Below are 17,566 nucleotides of genomic sequence, written 5' to 3' on the forward strand. Positions count from 1 at the left end.
ATAACATAACATAACATAACATAACATAACATAACATAACATAACATTAACAGCCAGGCTGACCAAAGCATACTCTAACCTCAATAAAATAAGGCCTTGCTGTTGGCTGTGGATCCAATTGTAATTAACTTATTCATCCCAGGGTTGTGAGCTTATTTGGACAGAAAAGCATACTGGTAGCAGCTGAGAAGTAAGACTCTAAGACAGCCAAAAGCATTATAGTGGAGATGAACAAGAAATAAGTTTTACAGCATGCCTCATAGGACAAAACAGGGTTTGAGACATGACCTTATTCCTCCCATAAAGAAAATGGCATGGGAAAGGTCTCGCCAGGAAAGCTCGGTGTTCCCGTGGTACGCCACGGCAGACAATTTAGAGGTGGTGCAATTCACCCGGTTAAAAGAGATGGTAAAGCTGATTATAACAGCTTAAAACAGAAATGCTTTTATCTGACCAGTCATACATTAATTTCAGTAAAAATTTAAGAAAACTGAAGATTTCAAAAACGCTCTATCCAGTCACAAAGCCACAAAACTAAGCTACTTTCAATAGATCAGGCAGCCAGGAGAGGAAAGCCGATTTGATGAATGTAACCAGAAAATGCACGGAGGATTTTCTAAAGTTAGACTTTTAAAGCACCTTCAGAATTACAAGGCAAAGATTATGTGAACCTTCTTATTGGAGATGTTTTTATTCTGCTAGAATCTTAAATGAATTCTTTCCAATCCTGTTTTAGTTGAATTTTAAAACTCAGGAAAGACTACTCAGCTTCAGCTACTTATATATAATCTGACATTCTAAGCAGCTACAAAATTGTTAAACCCTCTCATCCTTCCTAAATATTTTGTATTCTTGAACTGCATACTTACCTAAAGCACTCCTCAAAACACCTCGTCATATAATCCCAGAGAAAGTCTGTGCTTAGAGAAGTGATCAGCAAATTCACCGTTTTGACAATCTCAGAGGCATTTCTGTTTTCTTTGATTGCACTGTAAAAGGGGAGGACATGAACAAATACATCTATAAAAAAATCCTGAATTACAAAAAGTGTCCAAAAAACTGTAATCGATTTCACCATCTGTAACTTATTTCTAGAGCTGACACATCCTGATAAAAATGAAAATACTGCTGTTCTTATAATGTGTTTGCATAATGCCATCCTAAACAATATTTATATTGATACAGTCTCTTAAAAACAAATTTCAGGGCCGGGTGTGGTGGCTTACACCTGTAATCACAGCACTTTGGGAGGCTGAGGTGGGTGGATCAGCTGGGTCAACATGGTGAAACACTGTTTCCACAAAAATACAAAAATTAGTAGGGCATGATGGCGGATACCTGTAATCCCAGGTACTCGGGAGGCTGAGGTGGCAGAATCGCTTGAACCTGGGAGGTGGAGGTTGCAGTGAGCTGAGATTGCGCCACTGCACTCCAGCCTGGGTGACAGAGTGAGACTCTGTCTCAAAATAATAATAATAATAACAACAACAACAACAACAACAATTTCAGAGCTACTGTAAAAAGAATTTGTACAGAAAATCAGTTTTAGTCCATACTCTATTGGTGGAATAACATGGTACACAGATATTCAGCAGGGAAATTTAGCCAAGATTTTAAATGTTTATCTCCTTTTTTTTTTTTGAGACAGAGTCTCACTGTTTCCTAGGCTGGAGTGCAGTGGAACGATCTCGGCTTACTGCCATCTCCGCCTCCCAGGTTCAAGCAATTCTCCTGCCTCAGCCTCCGGAGTAGCTGGAATGGATTACAGACGTGCACCACCACGTCAGCTAAGTTTTGTATTTTTAGTAGAGACGGGGTTTCACCATGTTGGCAGGCTGATCTCAAACTCCTGACCTCAAGTGATCCACCCGCCTCAGCCTTCCAAAGTGCTGGATTACAGGCATGAGCCACACAGCCCAGCCTTAAATGTTTATCTTCTATGGCTCAGGAAATTTATTCAAGAAATTTATCCTACCATAATCCCTGCATAGGTACATAGATGTGTGCAGAAGTGCACCACTAAAAGGCCATTCAAAAATACTGAAAAAGGCCGGGTGCAGTAGTACACGCCTGTAATCCCAGCACTTTGGGAGGCCCAGGCAGGCGGATCACTTGAGGTCAGGAGTTTGAGATCAGCCTGGCAAACATGGCAAAACTCTGTCTCTACTAAAAACATAAAAATTAGCCAGATATGGTAGTGGGCATCTGTAATTGCAGCTACTTAGGAGGCTGAGGCAGGAGAATTGCTTGAGCCCAGGAGGTGGAGGTTGCAGTGAGCCAAGATGGTGCCACTGCACTCCAGCCTGGGTGACACAGTAAGACTCCGTCTCAAAAACAAACAGGCCGCACACGGTGGCTGACGCCTGTAATCCCAGCACTTTGGGAAGCTGAGGCAGGCAGATCACGAGGTCAGGAGTTTGAGACCAGCCTGGCCAACGTGGTGAAACCCTATTTCTACTAAAAATACAAAAAATTAGCTGGGCGTGGTGGCAGGTGCCTGTAATCCCAGCACTCAGGAGGCTGAGGCAGGAGAATCACTTGAACCCAAGAGGTGGAGGTTGCAGTGAGCCAAGATCGCATCACTGCACTCCAGCCAGGGCAACAGAGCAAGACTCCATCTCAAAAGTAAACAAGCAAACAAAACTGAAAAAGCAGAAACTGTCTAAAAGTCAATCAATAAAAAATTGGTCAGTCAGGATTTATTATTTTTATTTATTTTTTGAGATGAAGTGTTGCTCTGTCGCCCAGGCTGGAGTGCAGTGGTGCGATCTCGGGTCACTGCAGCCTCCACCTCCCAGGTTCAAGGGATTCTCGTGCCTCAGCCTCCCAAGTAGCTGGGCCTATAGGCACGTGCCACCGCGCCCAGATAATCTTTGTATTTTTTTTTTTTTTTTTGTAGAGACCAGGTTTTGTCATGTTGGCCAGGCTGGTCTTGAACTTCTGACCTCAAGTGATCTGCCTGCCTTGACCTCCCAAAGTGCTGAAATTACAGGTGTGAGCCACTGCACTTGGCCTTAAATAAATGATACATCCTTAACAAAAAAATCCAAGGCAACTAATCCCATAGGAGAACAGTGTAGAGCTACTTACAACTTGCATTTCAAAAAAACAAGCAGTGGTCAGGCACGGTGGCTCACACCTGTAATCCCAGCAGTTAGGGAGTCTGAGGCAGGAGGACTGCTTGAGGCCAGGAATTCAAGACCAGCCTGTGCAACACAGCAAGACCTCGTCTTTACAGAAAAATTAAAAATTAGCCAGGTGTGGTGGTGTGTGCCTATCATCTTGGCTATTTGGGAAGTTGAGGTGTGAGGATCACTTGAGCCCAGGAGTTCAAGGCTTCAGTGACCTTTGATGGTGCCACTGTGCTCTATCCTGGGAGACAGAGTGAGACCTTGTCATGCTGGAGAGTGACACTCCAGAGAGTGCCAGGCACGGTGGCTCACACCTATAATCATAGCACTTTGAAAAGCTGAGGTGGGCGGATTGCTTGAGCTCAGGAGTTTGAGAGCAGCCTGGGCGACATGGTGAAACCCTATCTCTACAAACAAACAAACAAATATATATATAGAGAGAGAAAGATCAGCCTGGCAAACATGGCAAAACTCTGTCTCTACTAAAAACATTAAAATTAGCCAGATATGGTAGTGGGCATCTGTAATCCCAGCTACTTGGGAGGCTGAGTCAGGAGAATTGCTTGAGCCCAGGAGGCAGAGGTTGCAGTAAGCCAAGATGGCTCACTGCAAAAAAAATATATATATATATACACACACACATTTATATATATATTTATATATACACACATATGTATATATATTTATATATACATATATATTTTATATATACACATATGTTTATATATACATGTATATATACATATTTATATATATACGTGTATACATACACATTTTTTAAATTTATATATATATATATTAGCCGGGCATGCTGGTGCCTGTCTGTAGTCCCAGCTACTTAAGGGAGTGAGGCGTGAGGACTGCTTGAGCCCAGGAAACTGAGGCTGCAGTGAGCCATGTTCACGCCACTGCACTACAGCCTGGGCACCCCGTCTCAAAACCAAACAAACAAACAAACCAACAACAAGAAAATAAAAGGAAAACCCCAAGCAACTAAATAACTGGTGTAATTCCACCTTTAAAATAAAAGACAGGCATCTATGTATTTACGTATGTAGTAGAAGTCTAGAAAGAGGTAAAAATGTTTTATGGTTTTCTCTGAAGGGTGCTAGGATTGTGGGTGACATCTTTTTTCTTGATCTTTCAAATATCAGTAAATTCAACAATGAACATGTATTACTTTCATATTCAGAAAAACAATAAATCGCTTCCATTCTGGGAGAAAAAAGCAAACACTAAGAACTCTTGGTACACTTATAACTAATAAACCAGAAAAATAGGAAAATTGATTTAAATTTTCAATGTACCCAATGCTAGTTCAGACAGAAGGAAATTACATTAAGAGTAAAGCAAAAAGGAAAAGGTTGTATCCCCTTAAAAGGAACAAACTAAACAAACAAAACAGGGTTTGTGTGTAACTGTGCACCTGAGGTCAACATGCCTGCTGTCTTCCAAACACCACTCACTCTGCCTCCGGGGCAATGGAGCCTGTGCCCTCCGGTGCCCTGCCTGGGTCTCCCCCAATCTCCCCCAACACACCTCAGACTCCTGTCCTGAAGACTCACATCCCCTTTCCACTTGCCAGGCACACCCCCTTCCACTTTCCCTCTTCTCTCCGCCCTGTAACTTACCACTTGGGTGTACTAGATCAAGCTGCCTTTGTTAAATGAGTTTCATACTTGATCAATACATACATTTCATTGTTTCATACTTGATCAAAAATACACTTCATACTTGATCAAAAAATCAATAAATACCTGTCAGCCCAGGCTGGGGAAAGACTACATCAAACTCCCTTTAAACTCTTCACAGTACTCCGGAAGGAACAGTCAATTCCCACTGACTGACTTCAAGGCATTGATTATTTTAACCAAGGGTCTCACCTGCTGCATCTCCACTTTCTCTACCACTTCACAATTTATAGTAAGCAAGAGAGGAAAAAAAAAAAAAAAAAAATCATAGCACCGGGGAGGGAGAGAGATGCGTGATGTTAAAGGCCAAACTCATACCTTATCAACGAATTTCCACTCTGGGTGTAGCTAAGTTTAAGATCAGAACCAAGGGCATCTCTGCAGTAAGAATAAAAGGCCCTGATGACTTCGAGAAACAAATTCCCAACCACCTGAGGCCCTGCAATTAGAAGGAAGATGGTCAGAGACAGATTAACACTCCCTTTTAAATCAGTAAGTGACATATACATAAGACATACATACAGTAAACCTGCGCATACAGACAATTTATATAGTCTAACATATATAGAAACTTAACTTTAGTGGTGACGACTTTAGCTGGGGAAACAACATTCATGGAAATAGCCAACATTTTTGTAGAACTTCCTATGTGCCAGACACCCTTCTACGTATTTTACATCTATTAACGTATTAAACCCTCGTAACAGCCATCTGGACAGATCCTGTACTGCTGATTACACATAAGAAGATGGAAGCACAGAGAGGTTAAGTAACTTGCCCAAGGCAGACTCTGCTAGATGGAGGCAGAGCTCAGACAACGTGTGTTAAATGTGCATAAACACACGTGCATAAACGTGTGTTAAATGTGCATAAACTACTCAACAGAAATATCCACACAGCAGGGCAACTTCTTCAATTCCTTTAGTCATGAGCTGGAGCAACACAAAAGAAATGATGCCCATCCTGAAATGCTGAGGAAGATGGCACAAGAGAACTGGACCAGCTGCACGTTAGAGAAGCTTCACTGTAACCAGGCAGGGGATGGACAGGGCATTTCCGCTCTGCAAACCGCAACCCTCAGGCAGCTGAGGGCCTGACTTCTTACCCATGTATCCAGGGGAAGAAACACGCAATCAATTCAGAGAAAACGAAAGCTCTGTCAACACTGGCAAAAAAGCAGATTAATCCAATCTTTAACACTTTCTTTTCACAAAACCAAAAGATGTGTCTCTGAGAGAACTATTTTCATGCTAGTTTCCTGTGTATTTTTTTTAAAGATAGAATTTATTATTTTTGTTTTTTGGAGATAGAGTCTTGCTCTGTTGCCCAGGCTGGAGTGCAGTGGCGTGATTTCAGTTCACTGCAACCTCCACCTCCTGGGTTCAAGAAATTCTCCCACCTTAGCCACCCAAGTAGCTGGGATTACAAGTGTGTGCCACCATGCCCAGATAATTTTTATATTTTTAGTAGAGGTGGGGTTTTGCCATGTTGGTCTCGAACTCCTGACCTCAGGTGATCTGCCCACCTCGGCCTCCCAAAGTGCTGGGATTATAGGTGTGAGCCACCGCACATGGCCTTGGCTTTCTGTGTATTTTATCCACAGCATAAGAATGCTAAATGCTTGTTACAAAAATGAAGGCAATTTTGTAGGCTTGATTGACGGAGGAGGAAATGAGGTATGGCTAAAGCCCAGCCACAAAAAGCATGGACAGGACTGAATGGCTGTCCTGTGCCTCCTAGTTCTATATAACCACCTCCGTTGCCTCCTCAGTATGATTTCTTGCAGACAGCTAAAAAATTAGAAAGAGTAAATTAAGTGACTGTTAAAATTGGGCAGGAGCACGATATTCATTTGCTTCCAGAAAATATGACCTGGAGCCCAAGTTAGCAGCAACATTTACTTGGCTCAACAAGGTGCATGATTTTGACATAAAACACACATCTCCAGAATGCTAAGTTATATTTTCTTCTTTTAATACTTCCCTGAAGTTACACAGCAAGCTCCCAATACATTTATATAATTGTTCCACTTTTTGGACTAAATCATGATTTTTCAGAGCTGCAGTTACTTTACACTAGCAGGAAAATCTATTTGGTTTGAGGTGGGAGCGGGGAGATGGAAAGAGGAATCCGAACAAAGTGCAGACACCCTGAGGCAGCACATCAGGGGCAGAGCCTGGAAGAACAAATGCTTCATACTTGGGCTTTGGTTAAGAACGACAAGAGCTGCACAACTCTTGGAATAAAGTTCACGTGGGGACAGAAGCAAACATCTTGGGTACAGCTTCTCTGAGTGCAATCAGGTAAGCATCAGGGGGTGCTGACAAACTGAGCTTAGGCTCCTGACTGGCCCTGGCCAAATGACCTACTCCTGGTCAACCTTAGTCTTTCCATCTGTAAAATGGGCATAGTGGGAGCACCCATCTTGCGGTTGCCGGAAGGACGGAGGTGTGTGTGCAGACAGTATAAAAGGATGTATGCAAATCACTTGGCACAAAATAATTGCTCAAAAAATGTCAGCCATGGTTATTATTAATGAACAGTGAAAACACTCCAGGAACATGGAGTCTCCCCTTTCCTGTAACTTCACACGAAGCTGCTCCCCTTTTGTTCCCCTAGAGCTGGCACCGACCCTGCCACATGGCAGATGCTCTGTGCTTCTGAATGGTAAGCGAAGGGCCTCCATCCCAAGGCCAGAGACAGGCCACTTCACTAAAGCTCTCAGCTCTCTCTTTTTTTTTAATTTTAATTTTAATTTTTTATTTATTTATTTATTTTTGAGACAGAGTCTCGCTCTGTCGCCCAGGCTGGAGTGCAGTGGCCGGATCTCAGCTCACTGCAAGCTCCGCCTCCCGGGTTCACGCCATTCTCCTGGCTCAGCCTCCCAAGTAGCTGGGACTTACAGGCGCCTGCCACCTCGCCCGGCTAGTTTTTTGTATTTTTTTAGTAGAGACGGAGTTTCACCGGGTTAGCCAGGATGGTCTCGATCTCCTGACCTCGTGATCTGCCCGCCTCGGCCTCCCAAAGTGCTGGGATTACAGGCTTCAGCCACCGCGCCTGGCCTCTTTTTTTTTTTAATAGAGTCTTGCTCTGTCACTCAGACTGGAGTGTACTGGCGTGATCTCGGCTCACTGCAACCTCTGCCTCCCAGATTCAAGCGAGTCTCCTGCCTCAGCCTCCTGAGTAGCTAGGATTACAGGCATGCACTACCATACCCGGATAATTTTTATATTTTTAGTAGAGATGGGGTTTCACTACATTGGCCAGGTTGGTCTCGAACTCCTCACCTCAAGTGAGGCCCACCTCGGCCTTTCAAAGTGCTGGGATTACAGGCGTGAGCCACTGTATCCAGCCAGCCCTCAGCTTTCTTGTTCTCTGCAAACAGCTACCAGGAGGCAGGTAGACCTGGAGCACTGAAATGACATTCTTAGGCTTGCAATCCAATGGAAGAGATGGGATCTTTTCCCTGGGGTAGGGCTCACATATGCAGATGTAGACCTTAAAGTGAACTGATATGGTAGCAAATTTCTTTTTTTTTGAGACAGAGTCTCACTCTGTTGCCCAGGCTGGAGTGCAATGGCACGATCTCAGCTCACTGCAACCTCCACCTCCTGGGTTCAAGCGATTCTCCTGCCTTAGCCTCCCAAGTAGCTGGGATTACAGGTGTGCGCCACCATGCCTGGCTAATTTTTATATTTTTAGTAGGGATGGGGTTTCACTATGTTGGCCAGGCTGGTCTTAAACTCCTCACCTCAGGTGATCTACCTGTCTCAGCTTCCCAAAGTGCTGGGATTACAGGCATGAGCCACCATACCCAGCCGCAAATTTCTTTTCTTTTTGAATGGAGTCTTGTTCTGTCGCCAGGCTGGAGCGCAGTGGCGCAATCTTGGCTCACTGCAACCTCCACCTCCCTGGTTCAAGCGATTCTGTTGCCTCAGCCTTCCAAGTAGCTGGGACTACAGGCACGCGCCACCATGCCCAGCTAATTTTTGTATTTTTAGTAGAGATGGGGTTTTACCATCTTGGCCAGGCTGGTCTCAAACTCCTGAATTCGTGATCCACTTGCCTTGGCCTCCCAAAGTACTGGGATTACAGGCATGAGCCACCATGCCCAGCCATAAATTTCATTCATTCATTCATTCACTCACTTATTTGAGACAGAGTCTCGCTGTCACCCAGGTTGGACTGCAGTGGCGCAATCTCAGCTCACTGCAAGCTCCGCCTCCTGGGTTCACGCCATTCTCCTGCCTCAGCCTCCAGAGTAGCGGGGACTACAGGCACCCGCCAACACGCCCAGCTAATTTTTTGTATTTTTAGTAGAGACGGAGTTTCACCGTGTTAGCCTGGATGGTCTTGATCTCCTGACCTTGTGATCTGCCCGTCTCAGCCTCCCAAAGTGCTGGGACTACAGGCATAAGCCACCGCACCCGGCCACAGATTTCTTTTTAAAGTGAGGGACATGGCCGGGGCGGTGGCTCACATCTATAATCCCAGCACTTTGGGAGGCCAAGGCAGGCAGATCACTTGCGGTCAGGAGTTCGAGACCAGCTTGGCCAAGATGATAAAACCCCATCTCTACCGAAAATACAAAAATTAGCCAGGCGTGGTGGCACACTCCTGTAAACCCAGCTACTGGGGAAGCTGAGGCAGGAGAATTGCTTGAACCCAGGAGACGGAGGTTTCAGTGAGCCAAGATTGCACCAGTGCGCTCTCGCCTGGGCAACAGAGCAAGACTCTGCCATTCATTCATTCATAAATAAATAAATAAATAGTGACAGAAGGTCACTTTTCTCAACCTATGCTAATAGGATCATAGTCTCTAAGAGGTGAGCCTTCGGTGACCAGAGTCTGGTTCAACCCCCTTCATCTTACAGTGAAAATGTTTTTACTCTACACAGTGAAAAGAAGTGGCTTGCCTAGGATCCCAAGGCAAAAAAATGGAGGAGGTCCCCTACTTAACTGAAAATCAAACCGAAGCTCATTTTAAGTATGACATTGCAGAAACAGTCTTAAAAAGGAAATACCATAGGTGTTCTGTAGACACTATAGGAGCTCAAAGGTATTTTCCTAACAAAAATGTTCAAATTATTGTGCAAAACTTTTTTTTCAGACAGGGTCTCACTCTGTCACCCAGGCTGGAGGGCCGTGGTGCAATCACGGCCTACTGCAGCCTCGATCCCCTGGGCTCAGGTGGTCTTCCCACCTCCGCCACTTGGTGGCTGGGACTACAGGGAAGCACCACCCCGCCTGGCTAATTTTTTTGTATTTTTTTGTAGAGATGGGGTTTTTCAATATGGCTTTTCAGCGATGTTACCCAGGCTGGTCTCAAATCCATGAGCTCAGCTGATCTTCCTCTACCTCCCAAAGTGCTAGGATTACAGGCATGAGCCACTGCGCCCAGCCATGCAAAACTTTTAAGTGACCAAAGATCTGATCATTGAACCATATAACATGACTTCAAAGTTCTGAAATTCCAAAGATTAAGTTATATTCAAAATAACACTTTGGTTGTATCTCACCGTGTTGTATTTCCCTGAAAACAGGTAATCTGTATTTGGCATAGGATTGTAGCAGCATTTCTAACATTACCTATCTCCGGCTTGTCAAGCAGACTGATGAGGACGCGAAAAGGCTTCAGGTACGCATGATGGCGTTCCTCCACGTCGGCATCTATGAACTTCTGATGCAATATCTCAGCCAGACCCTATTCATTTTAAAAAAGCCACATGTTAGAATATCGTATATCATAAAGTGTAACAACATTACTGGCCATTTTAATTGTTAAATACTCTGGGACAGAAGGCAAACCAGTCACCCAGCATGCAACAAATACACTGCAGTTCCCCAAACCAGGGGCCAAGGAACGTGCTCACTGCCTGCGTGGAAGCCTCCCAAAGAAATCCACTGGAGAATCGTCACCAGGGATGCCCTGAACTTTCCAGAAATGCTCCTTTACCTCAACTAAAAGATCCTTGGAGTATTTTTCAAAAAAATAAGACGACTGATCTTCATAAGAATTTGAGATTTCAGATTCTGGCACAACGGTATTTCCTTTAATGTCTGAGCCTATAAAAGGACAAACGCCAAGCTGTAAAGAGAGCTATGTTTTTAAAGGACATCATATCGTGCGAAAGTCTCACGCTCCAATATTTTTAAAACTACATTCCTCTGACAGAAAACCAAAATCAGATCCAGAAAGACCAAGTCAGATTTTCTTCTTCTGACAGCGGTGTGGCTAATGATCAGACAGGCAGAATTCCATCTCAATGGGTATCAATTTAGTTTGTTCTAAGAATTCATCCTGTTGGCCAGGCGCGTGGCTCATGCCTGTCATCCCAGTACTTTGGGAGGCCGAGGCGGGCGGATCACCTGAGGTCAGGAGTTCGAAACCAGCCTGGCCAACATGATGAAACCCCATCTCTACTAAAAATACAAAAAAAATTAGCCGGGTGTGGTGGCGCACACCTGTAATCCCAGCTACTTGGGAGGCTGAGGCAGGAGAATCACTTGTATTTTTTAGTAGAGATGGGGTTTCACCATGTTGGCCATGCTGGTCTTGAACTCCTGACCGCAGGTGATACACCTGCCTTGGCCTCCCAAAGTGCTGGGATTTTATAGGCATGAGCCACCAGGCCTGGCTGAGGATCATTTTTTAAAACCAGTGTTTTTTTGTCCAGCATTATGTGACATCAAGGTATTCTCATGCACATGCCCCCAATAGCTGGAGCCTTGGATAAGTCTGCGAGATTCTCAGGGCAAGGAAGTGCATCCTCATGGTACAGGCAAAGAATATGGGGCTCCTGGGGCCGTAACTAAGTGAGTCAGAGCTGGCGCTGTGGTCAGGCCCAGTGTCCTCCACAAAGCATATCAAGTCCCGTAAGAGCAGAGCTGTGCATTTAACAAAATCATCCTTTACATACAAGTCCTAAAGAGCCGATAAATAGTCTTCTTAAAATCCTTAGTAAGCTTCCATGCAATGACTTTTAAAAGTTTTATAACTAGGGAGAAGAGAAGGAAGAAGGACTGAAGAGGACTTCTTGACTTTGGTAAGATCTTTGGTACAGATCTTTGATAAGATCTGAATGCTAGGCTGAGTACAATGGCGTGTAATTCCAGCACTTTGGGAGGTAGAGGTGGGCCGATCGCCTGAGGTCAGGAGTCCAAGACCAACCTGGCCAACAGGGTGAAACCCTATCTCTACTAAAAACACAAAAACTACCTGGCCGGGGTGGTGGGTGCCTGAAATCCCAGCTACTTGGGAGGCTGAGGCATGGGAATCACTCGAACCTGGGAGGCGGAGGTTGCAGTTAGCCCAGATTGCACCACTGCACTCCAGCCTGGGTGATGGAGTGAAACTCCATCTCAAAAAGGAAAAAGAAGATCTAAATGTTGAGAGTTAATCAGAGCTGTAAAGTCCTGTCACAATCGTTCTGCATACCACCTTTTCTTAGATGTGTGAATATCGGACTTTAGAAAATTCATGAACGTGTTATCTTTTAAGTTGCAATTTCCTAGACTCTGTCCCTGGGAGGCCTTCCAACCAACAGGCAAGGGCCCTTTGCCAATAAATTTATAGGCAGTCGACACACTCTGACACACAGAAACATGGCCCTGGAGCTCTCGTGATCTCCAAAGTTATCCAAATGTCTCCCAAAACATTTCCACTTACACAAAACCTCCTCCTTTATTTACATATCTTCCACAACATTTGTAAGTTTTCTCCATGATACACCCTCATCCCATGAAACTTCTCCATAGCAATAGGCTTCTACTTGAATAAGGTTTTGCTACCATGTTTTGGTGGTATTTGAAGCTCTTAAAATGGAATTTCAGTTGGCATTTTAAAAATCCCACTTATTATTTCCCCTTAAAACAAAACAAAACAAAACAAAACTGCAAAATAACCAAGCTATGTGTAGGCAGCAGACCTCAACTGATCAGTGCCATATTTAGTCATTGTGGTATCTTCCCATACTTCATGATTCAGAGATCCATTACCAAGACCAAATCTTATTCCAGAAGTCAGCACTAAAAGGTTTCACATTGACTTTGACTTTAAAAGGGTGCATACTGCTCAGTACCTAGTAACCATGCGTACAGTCTTCTGTTCAGGGACATGTCCCTTCTCAGTAGTGTCTGGGTGGCAGCTGAGAGAATGCGCACGATGTCAGATCTGAGGAGGGGAATGGCTCTCTCACTGGAATCCTATTAGAAGGACAGAGAAATTTACTACAAGGGAACGATAGGGGAGATTTCTCACTTTTTGACATGCTGCCTTCCTTGCTGGTCTACAAAGCTCAATCTCAAAAAGGGCTGGTTCCTTACACATGACCTATGGAAAGAAGCTATTCAATACGTGCAGTGAAAACGCTATCCTTGCAAAAATGAACAAGGACTTTTCACTGGCTACCAGCAAATAACGCCCATGAGTGGCTGAGCTGTCCACTTAGGACAAAACTGCTTGAAATCTCTATCTCACCCCTTGGGAAACACCAGTGACTTACCAGAAGAGTACAAATGACTTACCAGACAGGTATAAAATGGGAAGAAAAACAGAACGATTTCCAGATTATTTCTTTGCACAAGAACATTTGAGTCCAACAGGGAGGCACACAAAGATTTCACCTGTAAATGATCAAATGATATTAGCATTTTCAGGCTACTTTTTATGGTCAGAAAAATGAAAGGAACCTTTCCCGGGAATCTTGAAACTGTGTTATATCACTCAGAAGACAGCCAGAAGCCGCAGGTCAGGAGGGTGTGGGTTCTAGCTCTCGAGGCTGGCAGGCTGCGTGACATCAGAGAAGACGTTCAGCTGCAGACCTCACTGTTCCACGTTGAGAGCTGGAGGGGTTTGAACCAGATGGCCAGGTTCTACGATCTCAAATTCTACGATCCCAGAAAGGATCCAACAGGAACCTTAGATTAAACTAAAGCTCTGAAGACACATGGGAAAATAATCCTGATCAATTCAGTAGATATTGAGTGTCTTTTCTGAATACAGATAGGTAGACTAGAGATGCATAAGAAATTAGAGCCACAGACAAATGCTCAGAGTTCAGAAGAGGAGAGCTCTTTCAACTGCAGAGAACAATGATGCTCCACAGGAAAGCAGGGCTTGAAGGACAGGAAGGAGCTACACTGAGACCGCGAAGAAGGGCAGGAATCGAGAGCCAGTGGGACAGGAGGGAATGGCTGGGAGTACAGGCACTGAGGCCAGGCCCGGTGGCAGTCGTGTGGCAGCGCAGGGCCTGCAGGGAAGAGTGAGGTGTCGTGGCTGGGAGCAGATGGTTAGGCTGCTCTTGAGCTTGGACTATAGCTGTTGGCAACGGGAAGTCAGATTTTTTATTTTTTATTTTATTTTATTTTATTTTTGAGACAGCACCTCGCTCTGTCACCCAGGCTGGAGTGCAGTGGCACAATCTCGGCTCACTGCAAGCTCCGCCTCCCAGGTTCAAGTGATTCCTTTGCCTCAGCCTCCCGAGTAGCTGGGACTACAGGCGCCCATCACCGCACCCGGCTCATTTTTGTATTTTTAGTAGAGACGGGGTTTCACCATGTTGGCCAGGCTGGTCTTGAACTCTTGGCCTAAGGTGATCTGCCCACCTCGGCCTCCCAAAGTGCTCGGATTACAGGCGTGAGCCACTGCGCCCAGGCTAATTTTTGTATTTTTAATAAATGTGGGGTTTCACCATGTTGGCACGGCTGCTGTTGATCTCCTGACCTCAGGTAATTGAACTGCCTCAGGCTCCCAAAGCGCTGAGATTTACAGGCATGAGTCACCGCACCCAGCCAGGAAGTCAAACATTTTTAAAGCACAGGATACATATGAGCAAAGTTAGGCTTTGGAGAACCAAATCTCTTCGCAGTTAATAAGGACTAGATGGGGAGAGAGTAGGATGAGGATAAGCCAGTCAGATCCAAGAGTAAGAGATAAGCCAGAGCAAGGCCGAGACGATGGAGAAAAAGAGACAAAGGGGATACTGACGGGGCAGGAAAGGGACATGTTCATTGGGATCTCCTGTGTCGTGATCATTGTGCGAGGCGCTTTTCATCCATTTTTCCACCTTGTCCTCAGAGAGCCCCTGTGAGGCAGGTCTACAACCCCCATTGTGCAATGAGAAATGGACTCAGAGGGGTAATTTACACTCAGCTGCAGACCTTCTCACCTGCGAATTCAATCTAAACACTTTAAGATCAAAGTGTGGGAACACCACCAGGTAGCGAAAGACAGCAAGTCATAAAAACACAAGAAGCAGGTTTGGGGAAAAGAGACAAGGATTTGGGAGGTTAGCATTTCTAAGGGCACCAGAAGGGATGTCATTACCAAGGAAGAAAGCTTCCCTTGAAGAGCCTGGAGATGGATACCTGAGAAACCCCAATAATTTAGGTTTGAAAGCAGCCAACAGAGACAGGAGAGCAGGGGGAGGATGCCAAGGGAGGAGGGCGTTGCCACGTGTGAGTGGGCAGTGGCCCCCGTGACACAGGACAGGGGAAGGAAACAAAGACCCGAAAATGCAGCCGACCCTCTGCGTGCAGAGGCCTTCTGAGCGCCGTGTGCAGCTAAGCACATTTCTGCAAAGCCGGGGGCAACCAGAAGGGACGTCTGAGGGTGTGAACACTTATTTGAATGTATAAATCTTTTTTTTTTTTTTTTTTTTTTTGAGACAGAGTCTCACTCTGTCGCCCAGGCTGGAGTGCAGTGGCCGGATCTCAGCTCACTGCAAGCTCCGCCTCCCGGGTTCACGCCATTCTCCTGCCTCAGCCTCCCCAGTAGCTGGGACTACAGGCGCCCGCCACCTCGCCCGGCCAGTTTTTTGGTATTTTTTAGTAGAGATGGGGTTTCACCGGGTTAGCCAGGATGGTCTCAATCTCCTGACCTCGTGATCTGCCCGTCTTGGCCTCCCAAAGTGCTAGGATTACAGGCTTGAGCCACCGCGCCCGGCCTGAATGTATAAATCTTAATGCCACTTTGGGAGGCCACAGTGGGTGGATCAGCCACCAGGCAGGCAGTTCGAGACCATCCTGGCCAACACAGTGAAACCCCATCTCTACTAAAAACACAAAAATTAGCCTGGCGTGGTGGCAGGTGCCTGTAATCCCAGCTACTCGGGAGGCTGAGAGAGAATTGCTTGAACCTGGGAGGTAAAGGTTGCAGCGAGTCGAGGTTGTGCCACTGCACCCCAGCCTGGGCGACAGAGCGAGACTCTGTCTCAAAACAAAAAAACAAAACAACAACAACAAAAACTTAATACGTATGTTAAAAAAGCCACCACCATCCTCAACTGCACGAGGCCTCCTTCTCACCTTGCTCAGCCGTTCGTTACCCAGACTCAAGCTTGGTGCACTTCCCTTTCCTAGATGTCCCTTTGTAGCTTCAGTGACAACGTGCCCATGAGGATGCTGTGCCCACGTATCGCCCTCCCCATGCGCCGTGAGGAGCACAGCACTCACCGTGAGTTGGTGATCGGTCCCCAGCATGTACTTCTGCTCCTGGCCGGGGGCGTCCCTGCTGATGTGGCTCACCACAAAGACTGAGGCGGGAAGGCGGATGGACGGGCTGGCCAGGACGCTCCCCCAGAGGGCGGTGTAAAACACCTCTTTGCCGACCACCAGCGATAGTCTCAGGAGCAGAGCGTCCGTTCTGTTGATGAGAGAGGAGAGGGTTCAAGGGCTCGCCCCGTCTTCCTGAGTCCTGCTGCACACCGCTCTGTGAAAGCTGCATGAAGAACCGCAGTGGATTCGTCTGGCTGGGGAAGCCCCACCTTCCTCACTGCCGGGAGCCGCTGCCATCTCTCACCCTGCTGTGTGTGTCCACCTGTTGGCTGTCACACTGACCCTGGATTTGCTAAAACCAATGTCACTAGGCAGCGTGGTGTCCTGGCCAATGGGAAGTGTCTAAGCAGTCGTGCGTGGCGGGGCAGAGACCCATCTCCACCCCGGCCGTGCCACGGATGCCGACGTGCTCACAGAAGGGAGGTCCCACCATAAGAGGGATGGGCAGGTCAGCCACTTCACGGAAAAGCAGAAGCCATTCGTGTATCAAAAACAAGGATATGCCGAGGACACTGATGACTTAAGCGATTAGATGCCACCAACCTGAGCACAAGCAAAAATGTGCCAAGTGACACCTGCCTTTAGAAATGCTAGGGGCAAATCTGCCTGGGGCTTCTTCCCACGACCCTGCAAATTCCATCAGCCTGTTTCCTTTCAGTCTGCCCACAGCACCTGCATGTGCTGACTCCCGCTCCCAGGGGCTCTTGTGCTGAGGCCGGGCATCGTTCGCACCTGTATGTGCTGACTCCCGCTCCCCGGCGCTCTTGTGCTGAGGCCGGGCATTTGTTCACCTCTCATCTTTACCTAGGTCTCCCATGATACAAAGTCAGCACCTTCTCACGCATTCTTTAAGAGAAGCAGCATCACCAGTGGATCAGGGCTCGTTTTTCCACTGACACTGACCAAGGCCAGACCTGTGTCTGTTCGGTGGTGTCCCTGCAGCTGACTGCGGCCCCTTCCCTGTCCACAGTGCACACAACCTGCAGGTTAGGTGACAGCATCTACCAGTAAAGCAGCAGAGGCACATTCCCCCTCAGGGATTTCGTCCCACGGAGGATCTGACTCATTACCTGAAAGGGTTGAGTTTCTCACATGCTTCCCATCCGCAAAGACCACAGAAAACAATGACAGAAAACGCAACCCAGTGGAATGTGTTGGTTCACCCAGCTTGCCAGAGTGGGCCCTCCC

General features: G+C 46.2%; 1 protein-coding gene across 3 annotated transcripts in view; it reads right to left on the reverse strand.

Moving 5' to 3' along the window:
• Window positions 1-17,566, reverse strand: part of DOP1B (DOP1 leucine zipper like protein B) — a 125,525-nt gene that overhangs the window by 57,995 nt on the left and 49,964 nt on the right. For 2 of the 3 annotated variants that reach the window (XM_023191195.1, XM_023191193.1), the window contains exons 5-11: window positions 16,277-16,466; window positions 13,349-13,447; window positions 12,904-13,027; window positions 10,779-10,888; window positions 10,412-10,526; window positions 5,141-5,261; window positions 870-989 (exon numbers count right to left, since the gene is read on the reverse strand). In XM_023191195.1, the coding sequence (XP_023046963.1) occupies window positions 870-989; window positions 5,141-5,261; window positions 10,412-10,526; window positions 10,779-10,888; window positions 12,904-13,027; window positions 13,349-13,447; window positions 16,277-16,466 (879 nt within the window). Of the gene's footprint in view, window positions 1-869; window positions 990-5,140; window positions 5,262-10,411; window positions 10,527-10,778; window positions 10,889-12,903; window positions 13,028-13,348; window positions 13,448-16,276; window positions 16,467-17,566 lie in introns of those variants that run through there. The other variant, XM_023191203.1, reaches the window with a different exon arrangement.

Source organism: Piliocolobus tephrosceles, chromosome 19 (assembly GCF_002776525.5).
Source record: "Piliocolobus tephrosceles isolate RC106 chromosome 19, ASM277652v3, whole genome shotgun sequence".
In the NCBI taxonomy this organism is placed as follows: Eukaryota; Metazoa; Chordata; class Mammalia; order Primates; family Cercopithecidae; genus Piliocolobus; species Piliocolobus tephrosceles.